The following is a 25,635-nucleotide window of genomic DNA, read 5'->3' as shown; positions in this document are numbered from 1 at the left end:
CTGATAAGATTTGCTAAGGGTCTGTCAATTTTGTTAAGTTTTTCGAAGAACCAACTCTTTGTTTTGTTGATTCTTTTTATAGTTTTTTTGGATTCTAATTCATTTAATTCTGATTTAATTTTGATTATTTCTTTCCGTCTACTGGATTGGCGTTTATCTTGCTGCTCTTTTTCAAGGAGGTTTAGATGTGTCATTAAATTGCTAGTTTCAGATCTCTCCAATTTGTTGATGTAGGAGCTCAGAGCTATAAACTTGCCTCTGAGTACTGCCTTTGCTCTGTCCCAGAGGAGCTGGTAATTTGTGTGTTCATTTTTGTTGAATAGCATAAACATTTGAATTTCCTTTCTAATCTCTTCCATGACCCACTCATGATTCAGCAGTGTGTTGTTCAGCCTCCATGTGATACTGGACTTTCTTTGGTGGCTTTTGGTGTTGAGTTCTAATTTTATTCCCTTGTGGTCAGAGAGAATGCAAGGTATAACTTCAATGTTTCTGAATTTAGACAAGTTTGCTTTGTGGCCTAAAATGTGGTCTATTTTAGAAAATGTTCCATGTGCTGCTGAGAAAAACGTATATTCTGATGCTGCTGGGTGAAATGTTTGGTAGATGTCTGTTAAGTCTAGTTGATCTATGCAGCTGTTTAGATCTGCGATTTCTCTGTTGAATTTTTGCCGAGTTGATCTATCTAGTGGGGAGAGTGGTGTGTTAAAATCCCCAACAATTAATGTCTTTGGATCTATATGGGATTTGAGGGAAAGTAGTGTTTCTTTGATAAATTTGGGTGCTCCATTGTTTGGCGAATAGATATTTAGAATTGTAATATCCTCCTGAAAGAGAGATCCTTTAATTAGTATGTAGCGACCTTCTTTATCTCTTCTCACGAATTTTAATTTGAAGTCTATTTTATCTGATATTAGGATTGCAACTCCCGCCTGTTTATGGGGTCCTTTTGCTTGGTAGATTTTGTTCCAGCCTTTAACATTGAAAATGTGTTTGTTTTTACGGGCAAGATGTGACTCCTGCAGGCAGCAGATAGAAGGGTCTTGTTTTTTAATCCAACTAGACAGTCTATGTCGCTTAATTGGAGAGTTCAGTCCGTTAACGTTAAGAGATAGGACTGAGAGGTATTTGGGAGTTCCTGCCATGTTATCTACCTTCTTGGGGGCTGCGAAAACTGGGTTCTTCCTATGGTTCTTGGATTCTCAGTTTGGGTGCAGTTTCTTGGCCTTTATTGCGGTCTTGTTGGTTTTCTATGTGTAGGACATCTTTAAGAATCTTTTGTAGGGCTGGTTTGGTGGAGATGTATTGTTTCAATTTTTCTTTGCTATGGAAGGTTTTTATTTGGCCTTCAGTTATGAAGGAGAGTTTAGCTGGGTACAGTATTCTTGGTTGATAGTTGTTTGTTTTTAGGGCATGGCATACATCATTCCAGGCTCTTCTTGCTTTGATTGTGTCTGCTGAGAAATCTGAGGTGATTCTAATTGGTTTCCCTTTATAGGTGATTACCCTTTTCTCCTTGATAGCTTTAAGGATCTTTTCCTTGTTCTGAGTTGATCCTGTGTGGATTATAATGTGACGGTGGGATGTCCTATTCTGGTCTGGTCTATTTGGGGTTCTAAAGGCTTCTTGTATCTGAACAGGCCTATCTTTTTGCATGTTTGGGAAGTTCTCTGCTAGGATCCTTTTAAACAAATTTCCTAGACCATTAACTTCTGTTTCTAGGTGCTGAGTTGGCTGTTCTTATGAGTCAGATGAATCAAATAAATAGTTCTGCAGAAGGACATATATAAACTACTTTTTTTTGTATGTGTGCAGGTCAGTCCTGGGGCTTGAACTTGGGGTCTGAAGGCCATCCCTACAAAAATGGTAGCCATTGCAATTATTATCATTCCGCTCCAAGTCCTTGTATGCCAGAAATGTATGCTGACTCAAGAATCGATAAAGTCTGGAGCTGGGGTTGGGTACCTGTGACCCACACCTTTAATTCTAGATAATCAGGAGACTAATATCTAGAAGATTTGCAGTTTGAAGCCAGCTACGGAAGAAAAGTCTGTGGAAATCCATTTCCAAAATAATCTGTAAAAAACAGGGCTGGGGTCATTATTCACAGGGTAGTGTACCTGCTAAGGAAGGGCTAGGCCTTCAGTTCTAACCTCAGTATCATAAAAAAAATGAGTTGAAAGATGTTGGAAATGAAGTGAAAAAATTTAAATAGCAAAGAGATTGAAGACAAGAAGTTAGGAGATTAAGTAAAAGAATTGTGTGTGGGGGAGGCGGGTAAAGCATAATTGTAAAACATGAAATAGAAGGCCTGGATTTGGAAGATTTCATGAATGAAGATCATCTATTTTGTTCATCTTTTTTTTATCCCAGTCCTGAGTCTTGAACTCAGGACCTAGGCACTGTCCCTGAGCTCCACTTCAGGTTTTTTTTTGCTCATTTGTTTGTTTTTGCTGTTAATTAAGAGTACAGACTTTCCTGCTTCAAACTACCATCCTCAAATTTCAGCCTCCTTGGTAGCTAGGATTACAGGTAGAAGCCACCAGTTCCCAACCGTTTACCCTCTTTTATAAAAATGTCTTACTAGGTGCCAGCTACTTCTTTCTTATACATCACTGCTTACCGCCCTCCCCCACCACAATACTCACAACTCCCTTCCTTATACCTTCTTAAAAATAAAAAGCAACTGTGTTGAGAATGAACTATACAACTTGAGGGTGGGGATGGGAGGGAAAAACTGAGAGAGAAGGTAAAAAAGAGGTGACATTGTTCAAAAAGTGATATACTTTTTACCTGAGATAAAATGGTGATCCCTCTGTATATCACCTTTATAATAACAAAAAACAAAAAGCAAAGCAAACCAACAACCAGAGTAAAGTCATTTTCCAGATAAGGATCAAGATGTTCCCTTCCCTCTAGCTTTCTTCCTCTCCCCATTTCCTTAGTTTATCTTGCTCTCTTCAAGATGAAATGGGAAGTGATTGAGAGACTATATTTTAGTGAATGGGGTTTTGATCACAATCCCCAAGAAATCTCCAGGGATGGCTTTTCAAACTAAAACCAATTTCACACCCAGTAGAAAACTCTACGTTTATGGAAGGGAAACCTAAATGAAAGCCTTCTAAAAAAAAAAGTCTTCCTAAAAAATGAGCTGGTTCTAAATACAGTGGCCCAATTGCTATCAAGGCCTCTTCTCTACCTTACAGCAAGAAATAAAAACAGGCTAGCTTTCTTGATAATACGTGTGTTATTTATCCAGAGCAACAATAGATACTCTGGCAGACATAAGTTTTCCTTTGTAACAACGTGTCTAATCCCACTGTGAATCTTAGTGCATGCTTATTTACTGCTAAAGTTTGAAAGACCAGGAGAGGTGAGAGTTGAGTAGTAACATGAGGTTTATACACACCCAGAGTAAGGATAATTCCATTTGTCTTTGTATATCTTTTTCTTATTAGCCGTTGGAGGTGATTCTTGGATCAGGAAACTAAGAGTCAAGGCTTCCCTGGTTAATACAGATGTATATTCTCTTTTCATCAAGGCCTGTTGGAAATACTTATGGGGAGTGCTCAGCAGAGAGAGCAGTGAACTTTATATGCCAAGACCCCCCGAAAGTTTACACACTGGATTACTAGCACCACCTCTCAGAAACCTTAGATTAATTTAAACTGGTTTTTTAAAAAAAATATTATCTTTAAGTAGCTGTACAAAGTAACTGCCCTTCTACAAAGTAGTTTATGAATATGACACATCTTGATCAGTGTCATCCCTTTCAACATTCTTACCCATCCCCTCCCAACCCACCCTTTACCTTACTTTTATTATTGCCATTTAACAAAGCAGTTTATGTAGGCAATGTATCTTGATCTGTGTCATCCCTTCAAAGTCTTTATGGAGTTTCTTCCTGGGTTTGAAATCTCGTGTTAACATTACATTCATGCCCTTCTTGCTTTGAATTTGATTAAAAGTACTAACTTAAAATGATAGCTAGGCTCACGCCTGTAATCTTAGCTATTGCTCAGGAGGCTAAGCTGTAAGAATCTCTGTTTGAAGCCAGCCCTGGCAGAAAAGTCCATGAGACTCTTATCTGAAATAAACCACCAAGAAGCCAGAAGTGGAGTTGTGGCTCAAGTGGTAGGACATCCTCCTTGAGTGAAAAAGTTAAAGGAGAGTGGCCAGGTAGGTCCTGAGTTCAAGACCCAGTACTGCACCCCCCCCCCCCCCCCAACACACACAAAACTGATGGGACTGGTCATTTAGTGATTAATGGTGCAATTGTTTATAGTAACATATGTGGATCCATCTCCAGTGTTTTTTCAAATCTAGTATTTTCTTTCTTCACTGATATTATGTACCTTATTTTGGTGCTTCTATCTGAACACCATGAACAGGCCCACAACTCTCCTCATTGACAGCAGTCATATTTCTTACTGAGAGAGAGGGTCACCCTATCTCACTTGACAATTAAGAAATAGCTAATGGCTGGACTGGGAAGGTGGCTCAGTGGTAGAGTGCTTGCCTTGCATGCCTGAGGCCCTGGGTTCAATTCCTCAGCACCATATAAGAAAAAAGAAAAAAGCCAGAAGTGGCGCTGTGGCTCAAGTGTAGAGCACTAGCCTTGAGCTGAAGAGCTGAGGGACAGGGCCCAGGCCCACAGTTCAGGCCCACAACCGGACCCCAAAAAAAATAGCTAATGGCAACTTGAGAAGTTGTTCAGTGCTGGTCTCTCATGTTACTGTGTCAGATTATTATTCATCTTTTTCTTAAAGTTCGTGCTAGAAAGTAGGACCAAATTCTTTAGTGTCTGCACAGTCGGTTTGAGGTGAAGCACTTAGCTAAGTGATTCAGATACTCTTTTCTTTGTCTTCTTATGCTAAAGGGCATTCAGATATTTGAAAGTGGCAAGGCAAAAAAAATGGGCCAAATTTACTTCAAATACATTCAATACTGATAAGATCTTTCTGTAAAAATTTAAAGATTATTTCTGTAGCTCTTGACTGTAATCCTAGCTACTCGGGAGCCTGAGAATAGAGGATTGAAATTTGAAGCCATCCTGCCCAAACAAATTGGAGAGATTATTATTTATAATTAGCCAGCAAACAGACAGAAGTGAAGGTGTTGCACAAGTTGTAGAGCACCAACCTTGAACAAAAAAGCTAAGGGACAGTGCCTAGGTGCTGAGTTCAAGTCCTGGTATCAGCATGCGCACACGCGCACGCACGCACGCACACACACACACACACACAATTAGTTCTCCCAAATGGAAGAAATAAACATGTATGGATGCAAATCACTCCTGTGTTAGTTTCTTACTACCTCATCAATGATATAAAAAAAAACCTAAGGATCTAAGTGATGACTTAATTTTGATTTTTTTGAATGCATGCCACCTACTATCCATAAAATAACCATCAGAAAAGGAAACCAATGTAGCTAACATCTGTCTGCATTTAAATGATTTTAAAATAAGTGCTTATATGAAAAATCATCATTTCTTGGTGTTGGGGCTGCTTAGGAACTAAGCAGATCACAAATAAGCTTCTTGCATTGATTTTCTGTGACAGGACTGGGAATTCCCACACTTCATGGGCGCCGTGGACGTGAACCTCCCCGGGCTGCACACTCCTCACATGCAGTTCAAGATCCCTTTCTTCCAGAAGATCTTCAAGGAAGAGTACCGTATTCACATAACAGGTCTGTTCTAGAACTCTTAATGCCATCTGATAATCTCCTGCCTAGGGTTTGCTGTCAGAATCAAACCGTGCTATTGGAGAAGTATGAGTTTAATTCTATCACTCACTTAGCGATGCAAGGTGCATCTTGGTTGACTGGGGACCTGGTGCTACCAGTCTGGGCTTCTAGCATCTTTGACAATCACAGGATTTCCACCCAGCAGGAAAATGGGAATAAGTCAGGCCCAGAGACACAGAGGATGAGTGTTTTCCTGTATATGTGAACGCTTGATTTAGCTTATGAAGTCATAAGTAAATACAATGGGTGGTGTGCAAGTGTATACATTTGTATTGACTCAAGTATGGTAAATTAGAGGGAGATCTCAAATAGTACAATTCCTTAGAAAGTCAAAATCAAAGTTCAGCAAAATAAAACACCAGGAATCAAGTACTTGAAAGGAGTAAGGTGGAGTTTGAGGAGAAAAGGGTAGATGAATGAAAAGGAGAAGAGGGGGAAAATGCAGACAGGAATCCAATGTATATCCTACAAATTAAGAAGAGTAATGGAAGGGGTGGGGTGGGGAGGAATGGCTGAGAATGTGGAAAGGGATGACATTGATCAAGATATATTGTATTTATAAACTGATTAACTCCTTTGTATAACTACTTAAGACAATAATTTTTTGCAAATAAGGGAAACCATGGGGTCTGGATTACTTCACTTAATATAATTTTTTTCCCAGTCTTTCCATTTCCTAGCAAATGGGTCAATGTCATTCTTTCTGATGGAGGCATAGAATTCCATTGTGTGTTTATATATATATATATATATGTAAAATATATATATGGAAAGAGAGAGGGACAAAGAGAGAGAGAGAGAGCACATTTTCTTGATCCATTCACATACTAAGGGGCATCTGGGTTGGTTCCATATCTTAGCTATGGTGAATAATGCTGTGATAAACACAGTTGTGCTAATAGCTTTAGTATGGCCTTGTTTGTGATTGTTTGAGTAAATGCCCAGAAGTGGGATTTATGGGTCACAGTGTAGCTCTACGTGTAGTCTTTTGAGGAACCTCCATACTGCTTTCCAAAGTGGTTGAACAAGTTTACACTCCCACCAACAATGAAGTAAGGTTCCTTTCTGTCCACATCCCCTCCAGCATCTATTGTTCTTAGGTTTCTTGATTATAGCCATTCTAACTAAGATAAGGTAGAATCGCACTGTTGTCTTGATTTGCATTTCTTTTATGGCCGAGAAGTTGAGCATTTCTTCATGCTATTGATCATTCTTATTTCCTATTCAGAGAAGTCTCTCTTTAAGTCTTTAGACCACTTATTAATAGGTGGTTGTTTCTTTGAGGATTTGTTGTTGGGGGGTTTAATTTTTTGAGTTCTAAGTATATTTTAGATATGAGAGCCTTTTCCAGACAAGCAGAAAGGTCAAAAGCTATGTACATATGACCATATAAAATGATGCTAACTAAAATGAATCCCAAGATAGGGACACAGAGGGTTTTTTCTTTGTCGCTGTTGTTTTTAATGTACTATGTGATTCTTTTGGATTCTTCTGTATGTTGTTTTCCTATGGTATAACCTCTGTTGTCACTGTATTTGATTCTGGTGCCCTGCATCTTGTATATACATTTTTCTAATTTGGGGAGGGGAAGGGAAATAACAAAATGCTGAAACAAGGATAGAGGTTGGCCCATTGTAACAATGGGACATACAAGACACTATGTTGACAACGAACTTTACAACTGTGGGGGAGGGAAGGGAGGAGTATGGGAGGTGGGGAGGGAAGAGATGGTAGGGGAAAAACAATGGAGGGGATAACAATGCTTGATAGGAAATATACTCACTACCTTACTCATGTAACTGTAACCCTTCTGACCAGTATCTTTACAATACTTTTTAAGACAATAATTTTAATTGAAAACAGGGAATGAAGAAGCCAAGCCCCAGTGGTTCAGGCTTGTAATCTTAGCTACTCATGAGGCTGAGGATCATAATTGGAAGCTAGCTTGAGCAGACAAATCAGAAACAGTCATCTCCAATAAACCAGAAAAAAAAAAAAAGCCAGAAGTGGAAGTGTGGCTGAAGAGAGAGTCAACCTTGAATGTAAAAGTCAAGTGAGATTGCAAAGCTCTGAATTCAATACTGTTACCAGCACATGCACAAAATAAAAGAGAATGGAGGAGAGATTAGAAATGAGTAGCAAGGATCCTCTGTTTCTTTTCTTTTTTTAGATAAACAGATTGAATTTATTTGAAAGATAGTAGCAAGACTACCCATCTGGAGAGGGTTCCAAAGAATAGTCCAGTAGAGTCCGCTCAGAGGGTGGTTATGATAAGATAGGGCTCCCTCATTTCTTTTCTGCTAGGCTCTGCACTGATAGATTGGTGGCTTGTCCATGCCCCACCTCTCTGGCTCTTTTTATTGGTTGAGTGGGCACCCAGGGCATTATGGGAAGAAGCATTTGAGCAGGAGCCTGGAGCACTATGGGAACAAGAAGTATCATCTTAGGCCACATGTTACCTATCCCATGTGAAGGACACCACTTTTTATCTCTGTCTATCTCACATCTTCACTTTCTGGCTTATCTGTGTCTTAACCACCTCGGCTGGACAAGAAACATGTCCAGTGTACTCATCTTCTGTTGGCAGCGTTGTAGATTACTCTACTTGGAGTGGATTTGTAGTTATTCCTGCTATATTCCATGGAGCACTCATCTTTGATCTTGCTTCTTGGGGCTTCTTTTCCATACCATATGTATATATTTTCACCATTAATACACTGTCGGCTTTATTGACTTGCTGCTGATATGAAAACAATGGTTATTTTCATGCTATATCCAGTCCACATAATGTAGGCAGTTAGAGCAGTTACCATTTGACTTCATAAAACCCACTTCTTTCTCTCATCCCAGGTGTGTCTCTCATGATTATTTGTAGATCTCCAGATTATTTTATTTTCAGGTACGTGCTGTTTTCAAAGTGACTAATGTATGATTTATTAAAATATTCTTTCATGGCACCAGTCACTCTCAGCTAAAAAAGAAATGATTACACTGCTTGTAGTTATGTCTTAGGTCTTTTCCTCCCTCCTTTCTAACCAGGAACAGACAGCTGGGTGATCACGGATAAAGGGTGGCATTCATTCCCAAGCTATTCGCTGTCTGCTGTAAGGAATAAGAGTGTGTGTGTTGTGTGTGTGTGTGTGTGTGAAGGACAATGGTTTCAGATTCCACACCTGCTATAATAAAAACTGCCAGAGAAATCTGTGCTTACACTACCGTCTGTGCAGCCTTATAAAAATAGCCTCAGCACAGAAAATATTAACATCTCAGTACTGAAAAACACACACACACACCACTTTGCTTCCCAGCTAGGAGGGCTGATTTTCTCTCTTCTTTTTCTTTCTTTCTTCCTCTCTCTTTCTTTTCCTTCTTTCGTTCTTTCTTTCTTTCCTCCTTCCTTCCTTCCTTCCTTCCTTTCTCTTTTTTTCTGAGCATGAGACAACCTTTCTAAATGAGAGAATGAGCTCATGAATAGGGAAGATGTGGCAGCAGCAAGTTTTCTCTCCCTTTTCCAAATGAACCGAGGCCCATCTATTAAATTCACTGGGTAAATCAATTCATTTGAGTTCAGGTCACATCGTGTGGTTTCCGAGCCCCCACTTAGTCTCCACAGCATGCGACCCCCTCGGCCTTCCAAAGCAGCAGCCACACACTCACGCTATTATCACGTCCCTTTGGGTGGGCCTTGCCTGGGCCATCTGTTCCTGCTACCAGTGATTGTCCCCAATCACCCCTGCACTAATATTGTCTCTGACTACCAGAATGCATGTCAGAAATGCGCTGTATAAGTGCAGAATGTTGAGGGAAGAATCAAAAGAAAGAAAGCAAAAAGATTGGAGGGCATCTTGATGAAAGAAATGTGGAGCCATCAGATATAGCCAATGTAGGGCTGTTTCCCATGGCTTGGTTATAAACACTATTATTTATAGAAGGGACAGAGCCCAGTTTGCAATGTCGAATGTTTTCCCAATTTGGAAGGCTTTATTTAAAAAAAAAAAAAACAAGGATGCATAAAAATCACATCTGAAATTATAGACAGGGCCTTGGAAGGAGGCCATGCATTCAGGACTCTCAGAATTGGCATTATTATTAGAACTGGGGTAAAAAAAAAATGTTACTTTCCACTCAGATAAAAGTAAATATATGGCTGAAAACTCTGGTTCCATCAACTATTACTTTCTAGAAACTGAAAAAAGAAGGCCAACTGCCAGTGGCTCATACCTATAATCCTAGTTACTTAGGGGGCTAAAATCTGAGGATTGTGGTTCAAGGCCAGAACTGGAAGAAAAGTCCATGAGATTTTCATCTCCGACTAACCAGCCAAAAGCCAGCAGTGGAGGTGTTGCTCAGATAGTAGAGTACCAGCTTTGAGCAAAAAAAAAAAAAATCAAGAACACAAAGCCTTGATTTCAAGTCCCTGTACCAGCACACACATGCACAAAAGAAAGATTAGATAAGGTATTTTTTATATGTAGTCTGCACATAAAGTTTTCCAGAAGGTAGTAATATAGTGTAATTAATATGGTAATAATATTGTTAAATGATACTGATTGCCAAGTCATTAGAAGAACTTGATAAAAAGATGGATTGTTGGGCCCCATCTAATGGTTCTTTTTATTATTATTATTGTGAAAATACCATACAGAGGGGTTACAATGACATGGGCAAGGTAATGAGTACATTTCTTATAAAGCATTGTTGCCTCCTCCTTTGTTTCCTCTTACCATCCATCCCTTCCCATCTCCCCTTCTCAAGCCCCCCACCCCCCACCCCCACGCCAAAGTTATAAAGTTCATTTTCGACATAACATCTTGTACATTTAATTGGTGCAATGGGTCCACCTGTATCCCTATTTAAACAATTTGTTGCTTTCCTTCCCCTCCACAAATTATACCGACATCAAATACAGTGAAAACAGAGGTTATACTGTGAGGGAGGGACATACAAAGCAAAAAGAAATCTCTTATAAATATGTTAGAAACAATAGCAAGAAAGAAAAACATTTGAGTCCTTAACTTGGGGTTCATTTCGCTTAACATGAACTTATCTGACCATTTCTGCTTGTCTCAGACATATACTAGTTATTGCAAATAAGGGAAACCATGGGACCTATGTTTCTTTGGGCCTGGCTTACTTCACTTAATATAATTTTTTCCAAGCCTTTCCATTTCCTAACAAATGGGGCAATGCCATTCTTTCTGATGGAGGCATAGAATTCCAGTGTGTATATATACCACATTTTCTTGCTCCATTCATCTACTGAGGGTCATCTGGGTTGGTTCCATACCTTAGCTATGGTAAATAATGCTGCAATAAACATAGTTGTGCTGGTAGCTTTAGTGTGGTCTTGTTTGTGATCATTTGGGTAAATACCCAAAAGTGGCATTTCTGGGACCTAGACAAAATTTTGAAAATGCTGTACTTTGTGATATATAGTTATTATTTTCCATAGTGAATAGCCTGCAAATCTCCAAAGTAATCCTAAGTACTAATGGGTTGACCAGTTCCTCCGAGGTCTGTATCTCAAGCAGGAGACTTTAGGTGCTTTGCTTTCTTTCAGAAACAAATCTGATCTTACCACTGGAGTAGTAAGATTAAAGGTAAAATCCTTCTATATCCATTCATGGATCCCAAAGGGGTGTGTGTGTGTGTGTGTGTGTGTGTGTTAGAATCACCTGGAAATCTTTGTCAAAAAAAATGAAAAAACAAAACAAATTCACCATTCTGACTCTATTTCCTGGAGTATATGGCTCTGTACCTGGGACCAATCTCCTCTCAACCTTCTCTCAATCTTCCCACATGTGATGCCTGGACAAGTAGCTAGGGGACCACTCTCAGAGACACATAATTGATGACAGTTTCTGTGGGTCGAATTTCTCCCATCTCCCTTATATGTAAAGATCTCCTGAAGCTCAACAAGAACTATAACAACAGGAAAATAAAACCTGATACAAAGAACTTAAAGGAGCCGGAAATCAATGGCACAAGTAGCTAGCTACTCAGGAGACTGAGATCTGAGAATCAGGGTTCAAAGCCAACCTGGGCAAAAAAAATCCCTGAAATTCTTATCTCCAATGAATCACCAAAAAGCCCAAAGTGAAGCTGTGGCTCAAGTGGTAGAGCATTATCCTAAAGAAAAAAAAAAGCTAAGGTACCAGAGTGTATGTAGCCAAGAAGATAGGTACATGGTAGAGTCCTTCCAGGAGCCAGAAAGTTCAGGGTAGAAAGGGTCTCAAAGTAAGTTCAATTAGGGGAAAATGGCTCATCTGGATGACCACAGAGAAAGCTGGAGCTAGGGATGATAAAGGCCCCTTCAGACCCCAAGATGCCTTCCTCTGTTAATTTATCTGCCAGACGTATACACCTAAAGGTCTCCCAGGTTCAAAAGTAGCTCCACCCTGGCCCTGGCTACCATATTTCTTTGCGCTTGAGAATTGATGGAGAATTAAGCCATGGGGACTCAAGGTTTGATGTGGGGGCTCTTGCTCTGTCTTCACTGGAGCTGTAGTTCTCATCAAAGCCTTTAAGTCTGGGAGGCTCAGTGTCCTATCTGTTCAGCAGGGACAGTGATGGTGCTCATCCCATAGGATTGTGGTGCTCATTCAATTAATAGGTATGTGTGAGAACTTAAAACCATCCTCTGCCTAGATGTAGTAAACAATCCTTAAGCTTTCACTACTTCCTGCCTTTGTTTTTTGTTTTTGTCGGTCATGGAGCTTGAACTCTGGGCCTGGGCGCTTTCCCTCAGCTCTTCAGCTCAAGGCTAGAGCTCTACCACTTGAGCCACAGTGCCACTTCCAGTTTTCTGGTGGTCTATTGGAGGTAAGAGTCTCATAGGCTTTCCTGCCCTGGCTGGCTTTGAACCTCCATCCTCAGCCTCTTGAGTAGCTAGGATTACAGGCGTGAGCCACCAGCACCTGGCTCTTCTTTTCTTTTCTTTTCTTTCTTTTTTTTTTTATTTAAAGCTTTTCCTTTCATTTGCCCAGTTTCTGTTTCCTATTTAATTCCAAACCACTGAGTCACCTGCAAGAGTTCTCTTTCCTTTCTTCTGAGTTCTAGGCAATCCCCCACTGCCTGAAGAGCTCAGGAAGAATAATGCCCTGAATGGAAAATGTTGTCTCTCAATGAAATACTCCAGAGAGAGAGTGAGAAAGAGAGGTTGGGAGACACTGATGAGTTCTCACTGACTTAAATGTATTTAAGATTGGAGTATTTTTTAATCCTGATTCCAAGCTAGCTTTATTTATGCATGTCAGGAATAACCTGAATTGTTGCATCTGTTTAGCTCATCTGGGCCCCTTGACAGATGGCTTGCTGCAGCATGTATGAGCTTTCATTTTATAAGCTGGGCTACAGCTTATAAAAATAAATCATCTTTATCCAAGGGTGTGTTAAAATAGATTTTTTTTTCTTGGAATTTTGACCCCAGTAACAAAAGGAGATGGTGGCTTATGATTAAGTCACCTTGGTAACTTTTAGTCTTAAGTTGGTTATTTATTTTTTTTCTTTTAAATAAATACTAGAAGCAACTGTCAAATTATCTCCCTGGACCTTTACCCCTCCCCTTTTTTTCAGCCTATAAGGTGAATGTATACATGGAGTAAAAAAAAAATGTGATTCACTAAGTCTCTGGAGGGAGAGTGAAGAATAGCTTCTCAATTCAGGCACGGAAACTCCTCTGAGTCCTATTAGCGCCAATCCCAGTGGAAACTCTGCCATCTGTCATCCTTGCCAGACAAAGGAAGTGTCCCATTGGTGGCCATCATCTGAGTAAATTAGGAAGGGTTGGGGGAAAGGCCAGAAGGAAGGCCAGTATGGCCGGGAGAAGAGAATTCACGCTGTTGGCACAATGATACCCAGGGGAACCCTTTGGGCAAAAAAAAAATGGAAAATACGGAATAAACAATCTCCCCAGCGTCCGTCTCTTTCAGTTTCCCAAGCAAGGAGAGGGCACAGGTGCTTCAAGATAGTAAGAAGAATGCAAAAATTAATGAGTAAAAACCTTTTGTTTCTATTTCTTTAGGTGTGCGATTTCTCCCCAAATGACTTTCCAGTGATTGTTTTCTAAAGGAGATTTCCTGTGTCAATCAGATAACAGAAAGGGCGGGACCAAGCCCTTCTGCCCAGCAGGAGATTGCTGCCTGACCACATTACCAAGAGACTTGTTATAGAGAAACACAAAGCCACTTTTTGCACAATGACAATTCCTGAAGTTCAGAGATTCATCCCAAGTGCATAAAGACCCCTTGCTAGTCTCTCAGTTGAGGATTCTTCCAGATCCCTCCTGAAACAATTTCCATTTTTCTTTTTGTGCAGGTCTGATAGTTAACTAAATTTACTTCCATATACAGCAGCCATTTCTTCTATTCATTCACAGCTCATCTTCTTCAGGGCCCTGGTTGCTTGGCCCCAGAGCCTATCAATCTGTGTCATGCCTGAGCTTAAACTTGTATGAGCATTTTGGTCATCAAACTCGCCCTCCTTTCAAGAACTATCCTCAGTGCTTAAGGAAGGACCTAGAATATATAATGAATCACCATGTTCAAGATATAGCTATTTTCCTTTTTTAATTTTACAGATTCTATCCAATTTTAGCAGTAGTCTCGGATCCCTTCTGTAACTGAGACACAGCCATTTGATTTACAGCACTAAAAGCTCATTCTTGGTATTATTTTTCTGAGCAGAATAATTGTCTTAGAATAGACATTTTGATTCAGAACCTAAGCTAGGATCCAGAGAAGGTTCTAGAAATGAATAAGACTAGATCCTAGATGGTCCTCTAATTCCATACTACGGAATTGGATCTTCTTTGCCTGCTGTTATCACAAAGGGATTTGCCAGGCACGCCCTGTCCTTGTCATGCTGGATTACATCCTAGATGGTCTCCCATCTTGAAGTAGCAATGACAAAGAGAGACACTTTAAATGCATATATATGCCAATTTGTTTTTAATATTTAAGAAATTATTAAATCACATAATTATCATTCATTTATAAATTAGTAAATATGTATCTCTCAGTTACTCAGTGGTCTCATGATTCAAGCATCTAATGTGGCTCTACCTATCCCTAACTTATCTAAGGAGAGATTTTTCTTAGGATTTTAGGCCAAGTGTTTAATTTTATTTTTCGTAATTATCACTAAGCAATTATAAAAGGGGATTCAGTTCACCCTGTCAGTGCCTGAGTACAGTGGCTCTTGATCATTGTCAGCTCTTCCTTCATTCTCCCTCCTCTCTCCCACCTCTACTCTCCCTCACCTCCCGTCATCATATTCAGTGTACGTATATAAAAATGGAACCAAGTCAACAAAGGAAAGATTTCATGAGTTGCTCACTTACCAAGTTCCATTTCATTAGTCTACCTAAAAAATTAAAAAATAAGGCTTTGAATTTAACCGAGAAGAATGGTGAAATAAGATTCATTTCTTTTCTTTGTCCCAAATTCATCTTCTTCAAGGGCACTGTTTTCTTCTATCTCATGATAGATGCTCAATGTCTGGGTGGAACATGACGTGTTCACCTGCACTATGTACCTGGCCTGCAGGGATCCCTGCCCTCCACCATCTTGGTAGAAAGATGCCCACAGCACAGCTCAATCACCGTGTTTACTTGCACCTTCACGGAGTAAAGAATTAAACAAATTATAGTTTCATACTGGGATCACAAAATATTCATTATGTGGTGGAACTCGCAACACTTGATGTTTTCTTTCTTTAGTTGAAAAAATAATACTTTCCCCCAAATTGTTGTCATTTGCTGTGTTCAATGAGGGTGATATTTAATGAAGAACTCTTTGAAATTAGCTATACCAGGATTCTATAAACTCCCGCGAAGTAAAAAGATAAAATTTCCATTAGAATATCATTTTTTTTGACAATCAGGAAGATTCATTAAGAGTATGAAATGCAAGAAAGCGGTAATCCTAGCCACACCATGCAGTGATTTCTCATTAGAGGAAACAGTGAAATATTTCAACAAGGAGATAAATAGAAAGAACGTATAGACCCTTACCCTCCCTCCTGGCTGATTTACATTATGTAATGCAGTTGAACAACAGGGGAGTTGCAAAGTCTCTCATATGATTAATCCTGAAATACCAAGCCTCTTGCTTCTATGGATCATTCATTCACAACAACGCACTTGGGAAAATGGCTACAGAACACATTCTGTTTTTTTCGTCTCTGTGTGTGTATGTTTGTGTGTGTGTTTGCGTGTGTGTATGTGTATGTCTTTGTGGGATCATTTTCTTTTTTTTTTTTTTTTATTGTGAAAATACCATACAGAGGAGTTACAATTACATGGGCAAGGTAATGAGTACATTTCTTATCAAGCATTGTTGCTTCCTCCTTTATTTCCCCTTCCCATCCCTTCCCATCTCCCCCCCCCCCACCCCCCACCTCACCCTCTCACCAAAGTTGTAAAGTTCGTTTTTCGACATGCCCTTCAGTAGATGAATGGATCAAGAAAATGTGGTATATACACACAATGGAATTCTATGCCTCCATCAGAAAGAATCACATTGCCCCATTTGTTAGGAAATGGAAAGACTTGGAAAAAATTATGTTAAGTGAAGTAAGCCAGGCCCAAAGAAACATAGGTCCCATGGTTTCCCTTATTTGCAATAACTAGTATATGACTGAGTCAAGCAGAAAAGGTCAGGTAAGTTGATGTTAGGGAAATGAGCCCTAAGATATGGACTCATTTTTTTTTTCTTTCTTGCAATTGTTTCTAACACATTTATAAGATATTTCTTTGTTGCTTTGTATGTCCCTCCCCCACGGTATTACCCCTGCTTTCACTGTATTTGATGTTGGTATAATTTGTGGAGGCGAAGGGAAAAAAACAAGTCATTTAAATAGGGATACAGGTGGACCCATTGCAACAATGAGATGTGGGATCCTTTTCATGTGGGTCATTTCAGGGACTCCGATGTATTTGTTTTGTGGTAAATAGTATTTCTCAAAATATATAATCTCCATCTGAACACTATGGATGCTATTTGTTCTAATAGGTAGATTTTCTAGCCCATCATAAAACATTAAGGTTAGTGGATGTTTATTTCCCATACTCATCAAAGTGACTTTTGGGAACTAGGAAGAAATTTTGAGGTTCAGCTCTCTCATGTTACAGACAAGAACACAGGGAGGCCTGGTTTGGCTTTGGGGTTTTGCCACACCTCACAAGACAAAAGAATGTTTTCTTTGGGTTTTTACATTTTTATTTTTTTAATTATATTTAAGTAGTTGTTCAAAGGGGTTTCAAGAGCCCAGATACTGGTATCTCACCCCTGTCATCCTAGCTACTCAGGAGGCTGAGATCAGAGGATTATGGTTCAAAGCCAGTCCAGGCAGGAAAGCCTGTGACACAAGCCAGAAGTGGAGATATGGCTCAAGTGGTAGAGCACTAGCCTTGAGCAAAAAAGTTTAGGGACAGTGCCCAGGCTCTGGAAAAACAATAAAGAACAAAAGAATTACAGAGGTAACAAAATACTTTGTCAATAGAAGAGAAAGATAGATGGTAGATGGAAAGAAGAATATCTCTGTACAATTGGATAAATAGGCCAGGGGCCATATCATGTGGCTAGAAACTAACAACAACAATAAAAAAAAAAAAAAGGAAGGCCTACATTTTCTATTATCGTAGCAACCTCAGGTTTTGGCTGAGTGGCCATGACTATTGGGGAAAGACACTGTTACCTCCACATGAACGTGAGAGTTGGTGTCAATTGGAGTCAGAACAGGACACTAGTGGCTCACTGTAATCCCACCTTGTCAGGAGGCTAGGAATTGAGGACCTTAGTTTGATGCCAGCCCACACAGCAAAGTCCATGAATCAAAAAGCCAGAAGTGAAGCCAGGCACCTGTGGCTCACCCCTGTAATCCTAGAAGTACTAGGCTCAGGACCAGCACTCATGCAAACAGATTATAAAAGTATCAGCTGCTAAGGATTTTTACATGCTCATTATGCTAACTCACAAAGCATATTTGCATATAGATACACACTAGATTTTCTTGGGGATCTAGTCCCATGTATTTTACCTGCTCAGTAATCCATTCTAGTTTATCTAAACTGAAATTTCTCCATCACTAATATAATAGATATAGTTTTGCTATGACCCTTACATACTTTCCTTTTCCTCCATTCTAGCACCAAGATCCTGCATTACTGAAACTGACAATAGGGGAAAGAAATTGGAGAAATAATATCAGCTTATGCTTTTGGCAAACCTAATATATTTCAGAGAACTTTCAAATATAACCTTTCATTTTATCACACACACACACACACACACACACACACACACACACATACACACACACTAGTTGCACTAGTTTTAGTCTTCATGGCACAGAATAAAAATTGAATTCTATCAACAGCTAATAATTAAAAGGATTTAGGGGAAGGGAATCAGAATCCTCATATTGTAAGTTCATTTCCCTCCACGTGCCAATGTAATAATTTTGAGAGACTAAATAAGCTGCCCTAACATCATAGCCTTTAAATATAGTGTTAGGATGAGACTTCCTTCTGCTGATTTCCAGCCTGTAACTTTTGTTCCATTGTACTTATTCCTTCTCACAGATAGGCAAAGTGGTATTGGAGTCAGGGGATGATGTTCATTTGCTGATGTTAGGCAACTCCTTTTTTTTGGACTTACTGCCTCATCTAAATATTCCGACTTCAGGCCTCATGAAAATATACAGAGAGCAATCTTTGATGTGAACATCTCTTGGTCAGACTGACCCAATACAGTTCAACCTGTAGAAAAGTAATTTGGAAGTATAGAAAAAAAAATCTTCCCTTGATCTCAATGTTCTTTCTTTGTTTGGTGTCCATTTGCTTTACTTTCATTGTATGGGGTTTATTCCATTACCCTTAACACACACCTGGCATCTTCTCTCTATTAGAAAATCATCCTTCACCAAGCCAGCTCTACAAACATCATTCTTTCTCCTCTCTGATTGTCCTGTTCTGGGATATCTTGTCAATCCTACAAAGAGTCCTTCATGAGAACTTCCTTGTTATTTATTTTATTTTACTCTATGGTATTGTGTATTGTTACTATTATTATCATCTTTAAGTAATTGTACAAAGAGGATTCTATTCAACCAATCTCTTTATACCACGAGTCTTGATTGATGTATGATTTTATTTCTTAAAAGAATTTACACATTTCTCCAAGGAAGAGTCCAAGAAGAACACAACCAGCATCAATTCTTCACACCTATAATCCTAGCTATTCAGGAGACTTAGACCTGAGGATTGTGGCTTGAAGCTAGTTTGGGTAGAAAAGTCCATGAGACTATTCCATTAACCAGGGAAAGAGCCACAAGTGGAGCTATGACTGAAGTTGGTGAAGTGCCAGTCTTGAGAGAAAAGGCTAAAGGGACAGGGATCAAACCTTGAGTTCAAGTCCCAGGACCAGAAAAAAGAAAGAAAGAAAGAAAGAAAGAAAGAAAGAAAGAGAAGAAAGAAAGAAAGAAAGAAAGAAAGAAAGAAAGAAAGAAAGAAAGAAAGAAAGAAAGAAAGGAAGGAAGGAAGAAAGGAAGAAAGGAAGGAAGGAAGGAAGGAAGGAAGGAAGGAAGGAAGGAAGGAAGGAAGGAAGGAAGGAAGAAAGAGAAGGAAGGAAGGAAGGAAGGAAGGAAGGAAGAAAGAAAGAAAGAAAGAAAGAAAGAAAGAAAGAAAGAAAGAAAGAAAGAGAAGGAAGGAAGGAAGGAAGGAAGGAAGGAAGGAAGGAAGGAAGAAAGAAAGAAAGAAAGAAAGAAAGAAAGAAAGAGAAGGAAGGAAGGAAGGAAGGAAGAAAGGAAGGAAGGAAGGAAGTTAGTTAACAGCCATACAAATTCAATTCAAGGCACCTCTATTATCTGGTGTTTGTAACCATGTCTTCGTTTTACAGCAAGAGAGTAAGTATGACTCTCCTACAGCAGGGAAGTCCATTACTATCTCTGTCCAGCTTCCCATCTCTAACACATTGGTCAGTTCCTTCTGCAATGCACAAGTGAAAGTCTTCTCCATTGACCAATGTGTCCTGCGCAGTTAATGTTCACAATAAATTATTTAGTAACATCCATCACTTTTGTATTTCATTTTTGGTTTTGCACATATTTGTGGGCTTCTACAATCTAGAAAATCATTTGGAACACTGGGGATGTAGTTTTCTGACATTGCAAAACATTGATACTGTTGGAAGCAATGTTCTCTTCATAGATTTTGACATTACAATAGGTTCATGGTAAGAATAAGTCATAAAACAAAATAAGAAAAGTCAAGCTGGAGAAATTTAACTACCTAGTGTGAGAATCACTACTTCATTTATGTAAAATTTCTTGGCGAGGGAAAATTGCATCTTCTCAGGCACATGAAGAAATCACCACTGTTTAGAGTAGGTTTCATTAGAATATAATCAATCCCCATTAACCATTACTGATTCCTTATTTTCTATGCACCATCTTAGTATCTAATAACCTTGCAAAATGCTAACATTTAGTAAATACTATTATTTTCACCCTGTAAAGAAAATTGACTGGGAATTTAAACAACTGATTAAAATCACAGGGCATGTACATTTTTGAGTCATGGTTTTCTTTCTTTCTTTTTTGTTTTTTGGTTGTTGTTCTGGTACTTGAGTTTGAACTTAGAGCCTTGTATTCTCCCATGGCTTTTTCACTCAAGGTTGATGCTTTACCAGTTGTACCATGTTTCTAATTTTGTCTTTTTTGATGGCTAATTAGAGATCAGTGTCTCATGGCCTTTCCTACTTAGGTTGGCTTCAGACTTCGATCCTCGAATCTCAGCCTTCTGAGATTTACTATGTGGCATGAATCATGTAATAAAGAATGATTTAATACCTTTCAACTTCACATGTAAAGGAGCGTAGAAGTAGTTTACAGTGATAACAAAATACTTTTCCAAGCTCTTCATAGTTATGTCAATTTTATTTTCAAATAATGAAAAAAGAATTTTCATATAATACATACATTTATAACAAAAGCTATCGCTTCTCAGCCTTTTTGGCTAAGATCAAGTGTAATACATACATTTATAACAAAAGCTACTAAAACTTATTACCTATGTCACCTAATTTGCTTCAATAAACTCATGGGATAAAAGGTACTATATTACTATACTATAGTTTGTACTATAATAAGTTGTAGTATCTAATTATAATACCTTAATGCTATGAATATTCTAAACATAAATATAATAAATACTGTAACATATAATAAATATCTAAAACAAGCTCATGTCCCTTGGAATATTTCTTTTTTCCATTAGCAGATGTAAAGGTATCACTCAATAATAAATTATTAAATAAATGGCATTTATATATAAGATTTTAGGAATTGGCACTGTGGCTCAAGTGGTAGAGCGCTAGCTTTAAGCTGAAGCCAGGCCCAAAGAAACATAGGTCCCATGATATCTCTTTTTTTTCCATGATAACTCTTATTTGCAATAACAAGTATATGTCTGGGACAAGTAGAAAAGGTCAAAAGCTATGTACATATGACCAGATAAGATGAAGTTAAGCGAAATGAATCCCAAGATAGGGACACAAGTGGTTTTTTCTTTCTTGCTATTGTTTCTAAGGTATTTATAAGGTACATGAGATTTTTTTCATTGCTTTGTATGTTCCTCCCCCGGGTATAACCCCTGTTCTCACTGTATTTGATGTTGCTCCAATTTGTGGAGGGGAAGGGAAAAAACAAAATGTTTAAATAGGGATACAGGTGGACCCATTGTAACAATGAGATGTACAAGACACTATGTTGAAAAATGAACTTTACAATTTAGGCGGGGGGGGGGGGGGGAGGGGGAAGGGGGAAGAGGGAGTGTAGTTGAGGAGATGGGAGGGAAGGGATGGTAGAGGAAAAACAAAGGAGGAGGCCACAATGCTTGATAGGAAATGTACTCATTACCTTGCTCATGTAACTGTAACCCCTTTGTATAGCATTTTCACAATTAAAAAATATATTTAAAAAAATGAAATAAAAGAAAAAAAGATTTTAAACACTACAAGAAAATCATAATTGTTACAATTTCTCCAAATAATGTCTTTTAAAGCTGTTCACTTGCACCAGGCTCTAGTGGCTTACTCCTGTACTCCTAGCTATGATCCAGGGGTTGTGGTTTGAAGCCAGCCCAGGCAGGAAAAGTCCAGGAGACTCATATCTCCAATAAACAACCACCCCCCCCCCACACACACACATCTAAAAAAAAGACTGGAAATGTAGCTCTAACTCAAGTGGTAGAGTGCTAGCTGTGAGCAAAAGAAGTTCAGGGACAGCATCAGGCTCTGAGTTTAAGCCCCAGGACCAGCACACACACACACACACACACACACACACACACACACACACACACACACACACACACACACACACACACCAAAAACAAAAAGGCTGTTCGCTAGCTTTGATTATAGTTGTGTAACCATATTGTGTTTGATGAGAATTTGATGCAATTAATTTCTTGTATCTTGAATGCTCAGGGATTATTGATCTGAATCACACACCAACTAATGGTTTAATCAGCAGGTCACCTACAAACATCAATGGGAATTCAATGGATATACTACGGTGCTTTGCATTGTGAAATGATTTATTTCTTCCCCAGGCCTAATTATAAAACTGTAAGAGCTACTCAATCATATATTGGACTTCCCTTAGGATTTTATTAGAATCTTGTTTTCCAACATTAATTGAAATTTTCTAGAGAAAAACCTACAAGGAATCAAATTTGAGGATATCTGTGGTACAAATAAAACAGGCGTAATCTTGTTACTGTGAATATCATACATTACTGACATCTACAGTTACCTTTTCATATGCCTAGAATATATTGCACATTTCCTTTGTTAATTCACTTTAGAGCAGTGTAGCACTTTCATCAAAAATTAATTGCTAACAGATCTTAAACATTCACCATTTATACTACTACTATACAATTATCTAAATTTTGTTGGAGAAAGCCCTGTTACAGTTTCCTGTGCCCTTGATTAATCCCTATTTCTTTTTTCTTTCAATGCAGGTAAATGGTTTAACTATGGAATTATCTTCCTCGTCTTGATTTTGGATCTTAATATGTGGAAAAATCAAATATTTTATAAACCTCATGAATACGGGCAGTATATTGGCCCAGGGCAGAAGATATACACAGTGAAAGACCCAGAAAGTTTAAAGGATTTAAACCGAACAAAGCTGTCTTGGGAATGGAGGTCTAATCACACCAACCCTCAGACAAATAAGACCTACGTGGAAGGAGACATGTTTTTACACAGCAGGTTCATTGGGGCTAGCCTGGATGTGAAATGTCTGGCTTTTGTCCCAAGTTTGATCGCTTTTGTATGGTTTGGCTTTTTCATCTGGTTCTTTGGACGGTTCCTGAAGAATGAGCAAGGCATGGAAAATCAAGACAAAACTTACACTCGCATGAAAAGGAAATCCCCTTCAGAACATAGCAAGGATATGGGGATCACTCGAGAGAACACAGAGGCTTCCGTGGAAGAGCCATTGCACGACCCTCCACTGGTTTCCATCGGGTCCGACTTCAATGAGATCATCTACAAATCTTCCCACCTGACTTCGGAGAACTTGAGCTCCCACTTGAATGAATCTACCATTGTGACAGAAACTGATCTAGACCCGACCACTTCTAAAAGTACCCCTACGAACTAGAGTCACTCACATGGAGATAGCACATTAAAAAAAAAAAAAAAAGCAACATTAAGTGTAACTAAAACAAAAAGTTAGTCTTTCTTTTTTGTAAATGTCGGGTTTACGTAGTGTTAGGTAAGGAAATATAAACAATGCCACAACGGTGCTCAACATGCTTTTTTCTAGGACTCATTGTTTTGTATTTGTCTTATAATCCACGTGCCTACTCTACACGTAACGGTCCTCTAGAGATTGCTTTTCACAATTGCACAAGCTCCTTACTGACTTTCCAGCATAGTAGATCAGCCAATTAATTACCCATGTATCTGATACTCAACCTTAGAGGTGCCTTGAGACATTAAAACTGTTTCTAACTGTACCAGAAAAGAAGTGCGGAACAGTTCTCTAATGTTATTTTATGTGTTTTTCTTAAGTACAATTATTTTGATTTACACTTGATGCTTGAGCAAGACACAGAGACAGCTAAACTGGGGTTTCAGGAGGATCTTGGTTTTCTATTCAGCTTCAGATTTGTTAGGTTTAACACTAGATTTCAGGGAAGTATAGTGGTGACCTTTTTTTAAATTTTGTTTTTATATTTATGTGGGTGCCAGTCTTGGGGCTTGAACTCAGAACCTGGACGCTGTCCATTGGCATTTTTTTACTCTCTTGAGCCACAGCTCCACTTCTGGCTCCTTGGTGGTTAATTGGAGATAAAATTTCACAGACTTTTCTGCCTGGGCTAGCTCTGAACTTTGGTTCTCATATCTCAGTCTCCTGAATAGCTAGTACTATAGGTGTGATCCACCAGCCCCAGACTCAGTGACAGATTACTTTTTTAATTGACTGGCTTATTGCCAAACACAAATACAGATGTGAAATTCAGGAAGAGGAGAATTGTAATCGAACACGGGTCACTGCTTATGAAATGTGACTTTCTCCAACCAGTAATTGCAATTAGGTGATAATGCCTAATTATGTTTTCCTAATTAAAGATAAATTGCTACTTGATTAAAAAATCCTGCCCTCTACCTTTGGGAACAAAGGTTAAGAGGCACAGTTGGGTGAACTCTCAAATTTATTGGCATTTATACAAAGCCCCAGACAACTAAGGAAGTGAATTTGTAATCATGTGAAGATTGCATTGCCTACCATCTACAATATTTGTGCATTTTTCTGGAAATATGGTTCTGGACAGTGAATATGGAGAAAAAAACATATGCCATCCCTGAACAAGATAATTCTTCTAAAATAAAAAACATGTAGCAGGACCTTATGTGCTGGAAAAAGCTGTACAAGAGTCTCCTTTGTGTGTGCATCTTACATTTTTTGGTTTTTTATTTTTTAAAGAATTAATCATCGCATATTAATAAATAAGAATTCTACATTAGTAATTATGTGATGTAGTTTTTTTGTATGTGTGGGTGTGCATAAGGGACAAAGTGGTACCTTAACTAGAGCTGATTTAAACAGGTTTTCGAAAGCTTAATGCAAGAAATGGAGCACTCTTAACTTGCTGTTAATTTGCTTCCCTAGGTTATGGTTCCGTCTATCTTGAGTTGCTGAGGGGAGGATCTTTCTTAAGGAAAAATTACTTTCCTGTCACATTCTGACATTGTAACATTTTGTCTTTATGATTTTTTAAAATCCCTCCTGTTTTGATCTATCTGCTTTTAAGCTTGTAAATGTGCTGAATTTAGCATACATAATAGAACCATGCATTTATCTGTCACTTGAGAGCAGGCTTTAATAAACATCTTTCCACAATTGTTTACTAAGCAGTTGGAACCATGCCCCTACTGTTGCTTTTACCTTTAATAGCCATGCACAATGTACTTAGAATCATAAACATGTCTGGAACTGACAATGCAGAGGGTAAGCTCACTATAATTATTGCTGACCATACTGGATAAAGGAAAATATTATCTGTGACGTATGCTCACACTGACATAGCCTTAAACATGGAACTTTTTGCTCTGGGATAAGGAAATGATACCACCTTGGAACATATTCAGAAAGTCATTTTTTTCTTGTAGAAAAAACAAGGGGAGCTGATTTAGAAAGTAAGTGCTTAATATCAATATATGTATTCTTTACAGAACTATTATTAGAGAATTTCATGTCAGTATTAAAGAAAAAGATTAATGAGGAAATCTCATTAGCAGGGTCCAGATAGACCTTACTAAGCATTATGCTTATGTGTTTGTAGAAACTGGCTAGAGGAACTGT

At 38.7% G+C, this 25,635-nt stretch overlaps 1 protein-coding gene across 1 annotated transcript in view; it reads left to right on the top strand.

Annotated features, from left to right (window-relative positions):
- The window catches only part of Tmem117 (transmembrane protein 117), a 379,539-nt gene extending 355,702 nt beyond the window's left edge, over nt 1-23,837 (top strand). The window contains exons 7-8 of the mRNA XM_042677617.1: nt 5,565-5,694; nt 22,781-23,837. Of these exons, the coding sequence (XP_042533551.1) occupies nt 5,565-5,694; nt 22,781-23,427 (777 nt within the window). The 3' untranslated portion in view covers nt 23,428-23,837. The remainder of the gene's footprint in view (nt 1-5,564; nt 5,695-22,780) is intronic.
- The last annotated feature ends 1,798 nt before the right edge of the window (nt 23,838-25,635 follow it).

This window comes from Dipodomys spectabilis, unplaced genomic scaffold (assembly GCF_019054845.1).
Source record: "Dipodomys spectabilis isolate Male_0828 unplaced genomic scaffold, ASM1905484v1 ptg000039l, whole genome shotgun sequence".
Classification (NCBI taxonomy): Eukaryota; Metazoa; Chordata; class Mammalia; order Rodentia; family Heteromyidae; genus Dipodomys; species Dipodomys spectabilis.
Note: the sequence above shows the minus strand (reverse complement) of the source record. Positions and strands in the feature narration are given on the sequence as shown.